This window comes from Cannabis sativa, chromosome 1 (genome assembly GCF_029168945.1).
Source record: "Cannabis sativa cultivar Pink pepper isolate KNU-18-1 chromosome 1, ASM2916894v1, whole genome shotgun sequence".
Lineage (NCBI taxonomy): Eukaryota > Viridiplantae > Streptophyta > Magnoliopsida > Rosales > Cannabaceae > Cannabis > Cannabis sativa.
Genome location: NC_083601.1, coordinates 47,733,735 through 47,741,253, shown reverse-complemented (window position 1 = coordinate 47,741,253; position 7,519 = coordinate 47,733,735). Strand labels below are relative to the sequence as shown.

Genomic DNA, 7,519 nt, shown 5'->3' with positions numbered 1-7,519 from the left:
GGTATTTTGGGTACAATACATATAAAAAGAGGTATGTTTCAAATAAATATAAAATTAGAGATAAATTTGATTAATTGATGAATAAAAGAGGCATTTTTCAACTTACCCCTATTTTCATGGCGATTTGACATATGATTAATAATAATATATAAATATTAAACAGCCATATATCATTGGGTAATTATTCTTTGTTAACGAATGTCATGAATATTTGACAATGAAAATTCAAATTAATAAGTGAAAAATAGAAGCAATGTTGGGGTAAGTTGAAAAATGTCTCTTTTATTCATCAATTAATCAAATTTACTTCTAATTTTATATTTATTTGAAACATACCTCTTTTTATATGTATTGTACCCAAAATACCCTTACATAAGAGAATCACATGGAGAGTATCTTGAAGTGTCAGGGGCAAAATTGATACAATGTTTAAAAAAAGAGGTAAAAATGATATATTTTAAAAAAGAAGGTAAAAATAAAAGAGGACAATATAAAAAGGGTATAGAGTGTAATTTCCTCTTTTTTATATTGTCCTCTTTTATTTTTACTTTCTTTTTTAAAATCTATCATTTTTACCTATTTTTTTAAACATTGTACCAATTTTGTCCCTGTCACTTCAAGATACTCTTCATGTGATTCTCTTATGTAAGGGTATTTTGGGTACAATACATATAAAAAGAGGTATGTTTCAAATAAATATAAAATTAGAGATAAATTTGATTAATTGATGAATAAAAGAGGCATTTTTCAACTTACCCCTATAAAAAATGTATAGAGTGTAATTTCCTCAGTACGTAAGTCAATTCAATAAAATAGGCCCATTTAACATTTCGGCCCAGTCCAGCCCAATTCATTGACCGAACACACATGAAGGATCGAGAATCCTCTGTTCTGTTCTTCGTTCTCTGTTCACGAAGGTTACCGATATTCCTAGCCTCTTCGACCATCTTCTTCTCCAAACCAATTCTTTTCATCCAATTCAAGCTCAACCCACCTTATATAAATAAATCCCAACTCAAAGTCCTAACCATATTTCTCAACAATTCATACGATAATCACTTCAAACCACAAACACAAACAATCTCCAAAAACCCAACTTCATTTTTCGTACTCTGTTTTTTTAAAAACGATAACTTTTTTTCTGATACTTTTTCTTAGGAATAAATTCAATCAATGGCTTCCAAAACAGAAGGAAAAGCTATCGGCATTGACCTCGGCACCACTTACAGTTGCGTTGGTGTGTGGCAAAACGACCGTGTTGAGATCATAGCCAATGATCAAGGTAACAGAACAACACCTTCCTATGTTGCTTTTACTGATACAGAGCGGTTAATCGGTGATGCGGCGAAGAACCAAGTTGCTATGAACCCTCAAAACACAGTCTTTGATGCGAAGAGGTTGATTGGGCGAAGATTCTCTGATGCTTCGGTTCAGGCCGACATCAGGCACTGGCCTTTTAAGGTCATTCCCGGCCTTGGAGACAAGCCAATGATTGCCAGTTAACTATAAAGGCGAAGAGAAGCAATTCGCAGCTGAGGAGATTTCTTCAATGGTGTTGGTGAAGATGAAGGAAATTGCTGAAGCTTTTCTGGGTCAGACTATTAAGAACGCTGTCGTTACTGTTCCGGCTTATTTCAACGATTCACAGAGGCAAGCCACCAAGGACGCCGGTGCCATTTCTGGGCTTAATGTGATGAGAATTATCAACGAGCCAACGGCGGCTGCCATTGCTTATGGGCTTGACAAGAAGGCATCTCGGTCCGGTGAACAGAACGTTCTGATTTTCGATCTTGGTGGGGGAACATTCGATGTTTCTCTTCTGACCATTGAAGAAGGAATCTTTGAAGTTAAGGCTACTGCTGGAGATACTCATCTTGGTGGTGAAGATTTTGATAACAGGCTTGTGAATCACTTTGTTGCAGAGTTTAAGAGAAAGCACAAGAAAGATGTTAGTGGCAATGCTAGAGCTTTGAGGAGATTGAGAACGGCATGTGAGAGAGCAAAGAGGACTCTTTCTTCCACAACTCAAACCACAATCGAAATTGACTCACTTTATGAAGGTATTGATTTCTACTCAACTATTACTAGAGCAAGGTTTGAGGAATTGAACATGGACTTGTTTAGAAAATGTATGGAACCTGTCGAGAAATGTTTGAGAGACTCCAAAATCGACAAGAGTCATGTTCATGAGGTCGTTCTCGTTGGTGGGTCCACAAGGATACCCAAAGTTCAGCAACTTTTACAAGATTTCTTTAATGGCAAGGAACTCTGCAAAAGCATAAACCCTGATGAGGCAGTGGCTTATGGGGCTGCAGTTCAAGCTGCAATTCTCAGTGGTGAAGGGAATGAGAAAGTCCAAGACTTGCTTCTCCTCGATGTCACACCACTCAGCCTTGGATTAGAAACAGCTGGTGGAGTAATGACAGTGTTGATTCCGAGGAACACAACGATTCCAACCAAGAAAGAGCAAATCTTTTCCACTTATTCGGATAACCAACCTGGAGTTTTAATTCAGGTCTATGAAGGTGAGAGAGCCAGAACCAAAGACAACAACCTTCTTGGGAAATTTGAGCTCACTGGCATTCCTCCTGCTCCAAGAGGTGTTCCTCAAATCAATGTCTGTTTCGATATCGATGCTAATGGGATTCTGAATGTGTCTGCTGAAGACAAGACTGCTGGTGTGAAGAACAAGATTACTATTACCAATGACAAAGGGAGGTTGAGCAAGGAAGAGATTGAGAGATTGGTACAAGAGGCAGAGAAGTATAAAGCTGAAGATGAGGAAGTAAAGAAGAAGGTTGATGCTAAGAATTCATTGGAGAATTATGCATACAACATGAGGAATACCATTAAGGATGAAAAGATTGCTGGGCAATTAGACTCTGCTGACAAGCAGAAGATCGAAAAGGCTGTGGATGCGGCCATTGAATGGCTTGATGGGAATCAATTGGCTGAAGTCGATGAGCTTGAAGACAAGTTGAAGGAGTTGGAGGGTGTGTGTAATCCTATCATTGCTAAGATGTACCAAGGTGGTGCTGGTGCTGGTGATGTGCCTATGGGTGGTGACATGCCTAATGCTACTTCTGGTGGCGCTGCTGGTGCTGGGCCGAAGATTGAAGAGGTTGATTAAACATGTTTTGAAGATTATTGAAGTTCTGTCTTGACTTTCTGCTGTCTGTTTTTAAGATGAATTTGGTGTTTTGTGTCTTTTTTGTTTGAAAACTATATAATGTACAAGTTTTTATCTTTGTTTTCTTAGATCAACGATGTAATAATTTTTTCGAAAGTTTGTTTGTCTTGATTATCAATTGAAGGCAAATCATTGTTGGCAATTAGTTCATTTCGAAGAAACAAAATTAAAGCATTATTTTTGAGAATTGGAAGCAAAGTAAGAAACTCAATTATCTTATGACACTATGGAAAACTCATATATAAATCAACGATTATTTAGCTTATGAAGATTACAACAGAAACAGTACACACAAAATTATAAATGGTTGTGAAAATTTTGAATATTGAAATCCATGTTCTGAATTTTTTTAGGATTTTCTTTTTCTCTTTCTTTCTAGTCAATGGTATATTTCTATATCGAAAAAAATAAATAAAAAATCAGTGATATAATACTCATTTTATATTTTACATTAAAGATTAATTAGTAATATCAATCATCTTAAATAAGAGACAATTAATAACCAAAAAATAGTTTGGCATCTTTTCCCTTTGAGAATGAGACTGGCCCAAAGTCTTTATGTATATATGGTTATGGATATGGGCAAAACTCTATGCTAATTGATTGATCTTAGTGACATAAAAAGGGACTTTCAATTTAATTAGCAACTAATCTATGTACATTTACCTTAACGACAACACTCATTCGTATTTTATAGCCTTTCTCATCATCTAAAGCATTCATGTTACACTTGTACTATACAGTAAAATTGGACATGAACAAATATGGGAAATTGACAAAAATACTGTAATTTGGATTAACTTTTATAAAAATACTGTCATACGAAAATCTTTCAAAAATACTGTGTTTTTATAAAATACCAGTAAAATACAAAACAGAACAACTCAAAACAACAGTAGAATACCAGTGACAACTTAACACAGTATACTGCAGTATGAAACTTATTAAAAAATACAGTAAAAAAGTAAAAAATACCGCCTGACATTATTTTTATAAAAAAATGACAAAAGATAGTATACCATGTAAATTTCCCAAAAAATATCATGAAAAAGTAGCGGTTTAATTTAAAGAAAACAATTAGTCCAACAAGTGACAAGTCCAAGTAATTAGAGGAAATTAGACTCTATACCCTTTTTATATGGGAAATTTGATTTTCTATACTTAAAAAATCTTAATATTTTATTCTTAAACCAATACATTTCAAACTAAGAAAAATATGACACTTTTATCTAAAACCCAAAAATACCCCTCTCATAACTCAACCCCATCTCTCTCTTCCTCTGTCTGAAATCGAAAAAAAAAAAAAAAATTCCCTCAGGTCCGATGGTCGGACCATGGGGTCCGATGGGGTCCGACCAATCGGACCCATCGGACCCCACTCTCTCTTCCTCTCTCTGAAATCGCAAAAAAAAAAAAAAAAAAAAAAACATATCGGTCCGATGGTCGGACCATGGGTCCGACCAATCGGACCCATGGTCCGACCATCGGACCAGTACGTTTTTTTTCTTTTTCCAAGACCTGGTCCGACTAATAGATGCACATCTTCTATATATATATATATAATAAATAGTAAAATAAATGTTTTATCAAATAATAAATGCATAATAATTGATGGAAGATTTTTTTTTTGAGCAAAAAGATAATATGTAATTAATACAAAAATTTATTTAAACTTTCCATTAATGATGACTGCCTGTACATATTTTTTTTTTGAAGGAGCCCTGTACATATTTTCCATTAATGAACGACAACCAGAATTTTTTTTTTTTTTTTTTTGAGACCCAGGTCCGACCATCGGACCTTGGGTCCGATTGGTCGGACCCCATGGTCCGACCATCGGACCTGGGAGCAATTTTTTTTTCTCCGATTTCAGAGAGAGGAAGAGAGAGTGGGCTTTCGGGGTGCGACTTTTGGGCGGTCCGAGAGAGTGGGGCTGGGTCGGGGTGTTGGTGCGGGTGGTCGGAGGTGGCGGTGAGGGTTGGAGGTCGGAGGATGGAGGTCGGAAGTGGTGGTGAAGGTGGGCGGTTGGGATGTAAGATAGAGAGAGATGATGCAGAGAGAGAGAATTATGAGGGGTATTTTTGGGGTTTTGAAGAAAAAGGTATAGTTTTTTTAGAGTTTAGATTTTTGGTTTAATAATAAATTTTTTTAATATTTTAAGTATATAAAATCAAAATTCCCTTTTATATTGACTTCTTTTATTTTTACCTTTTCTTTTTAAAGCCTATCATTTTTACCTCTATTTTTAAACACTTTACTAATTTTACCCCTGTCACCTCAATATACTATCCATGTGACTCCTTTATGTCAGGGTATTTTAGGTACTGTTAGGCTATTTTTAGCCTAAGTTTCGGGTCACATTTTATAATTGTTTTCCTTCTTTATTATTATTTTTAGAATAGAATTACGCTTGTTTTCTTTGATTTCAGGTTTCTACACTTGGAATGTATAAATTGGACAAATTTCGGAAAACAGTGATCTATAAAATAGAGAAAATTTTGAAAGAGAATAAAGCTGAAACTTCAAGCCTAAATTCGACTATGTTCTGATCATATTTTGGAAAAAGTCAAAACATAAAAGTTTTAGATCTCTTTCTTATCTTTCCAACGCATCTTGAATCAGCTCATTTGGAGTTTGGATGAGAAAGTTATGCTCATTTTACTAAAACAGATCGAAACTGAAAATTCCATCTCGCCGCGGCGAGAATTCCATGGCCGCGGCTAGAAAGTCTGGGCAGAAACGTAGTTTTTTGATGCACTTTTGGCCGCGGCGAGACCACTTTTGGCCGCGGCGAGCGTCCGTACGGTCAGGGGTATTTTTGTCCGACGAACCCTAAAACTTAGTTATAAATAGAAAACTTCGATTGGAAGTCAAGGGAGGCGATTTGGAACCCTAAAACACAGCAGAAAGAGGCAGGAAGAGCAGAGAAAATCAAAGTGAAGACCCAGAATTCATCCACCAACAGTTTCTTTCTCTATTCCTCTTTAATTTATTTATGTTGAATATTGTCATAGGAATGGTTATGGATTTATTTCTGAACTAAATTTCCCATTTAGGGAGGATGATGATTGTTGTTTAATGTTTTGCCTAGTTAATGTTTAATTGCCATTCCTCCATTCTTGTTTGTGAAATTATCTTAATTTGTGTTTAATTTCATGTTTAAGATTGATTACCTTGTGCATGTTCTATGATCTCAATTCAAAATCTGAAAAGTGAGAATTGAGAATGCTAAAATTAAGATAATCGATGTTCTATGTGAAACGAAAGTATTCACATGACTTATGTGACGAGTAGATTATTACTTAATGCTGATTTCATGTTAGTTTAATTAAGGAATTAATTAGATAACATGTGATTTAGAATCTAGAAGATCTGAAAGGAGCTAGGTTATTTCATAATCTGTCATTCACTTCAAGAATAGGATAGTAATTAAGCATTAACGATTTGGGTAAACAACAACAGGATTCTCCTCCCTATTATCTCATCTTGCTCAACTTTCAATTGTGTTATTAAGTTTTCTGAATTACTTTCATACTTTACTATTTTTAAATCATAATTACTTTTGATCCGCCAGATAGAATTATAAGTATAGTTTAGTGGTATTTAATCCAATTCCCTGTGGGATCGACCTCACCTGTGTGAGATTTACTACTTGATTGCGTATACTTGCGTAGTATTAATAAAATATAGCAACATACACAATACATATAAAAAGAGGTATGTTTCAATTAATTATAAAATTAGAGGTAGATTTAATTAATTGATAAATAAAAAAAGTATTTTCAATATACCCAAGTAATTATTCACCAAACAATACTAGTGCTACTCAAAATTTGAATAACCAAGTAATTATCATAACTGTTTACTTTTTAATAATAATAATAATAATAATAATAATAATAATAATAATAATAATAATAATAATAAAGTATTTAATTACTAACATGATAGATCATCACTTTGTCTTTCTTTCGAATAATTTGATTGTAGATTAATTTATGAGTTATGTATTATTATGCATGTTCCCTTTAAAATAGTCTACGTTGTTGTATCTATAACTTATGTATATTGTTGTGACTTATATTTATGATATATCATAGCAATACTCAAAATAAAACAAGCAAGACAGTAAAGTGGAGAAGATGAACTCAACTGATCACTAAATAATGCAATTCTTTTAATTATTAATTAACAAGTATGTTCATACAAACTTAATTATAATCATATATATATATATATATACTTGCACAGGTAATTAACTTCAAAAATTAAGATTGATTAAGGTGATATAGTAATTAATTTGTTTTTTTTTTTTTGTGCTGAAAAAAA

At 34.0% G+C, this 7,519-nt stretch overlaps 1 protein-coding gene across 1 annotated transcript; it reads left to right on the top strand.

Moving 5' to 3' along the window:
* The first annotated feature begins 891 nt into the window (after positions 1–891).
* Positions 892–3,335, top strand: LOC115707966 (heat shock 70 kDa protein). The gene is given in 2 exon segments (XM_030636085.2): positions 892–1,497; positions 1,499–3,335. Coding segments are annotated over 2 exon segments (1,956 nt in total). The 5' UTR covers positions 892–1,173; the 3' UTR covers positions 3,131–3,335.
* Positions 3,336–7,519: the final 4,184 nt, after the last annotated feature.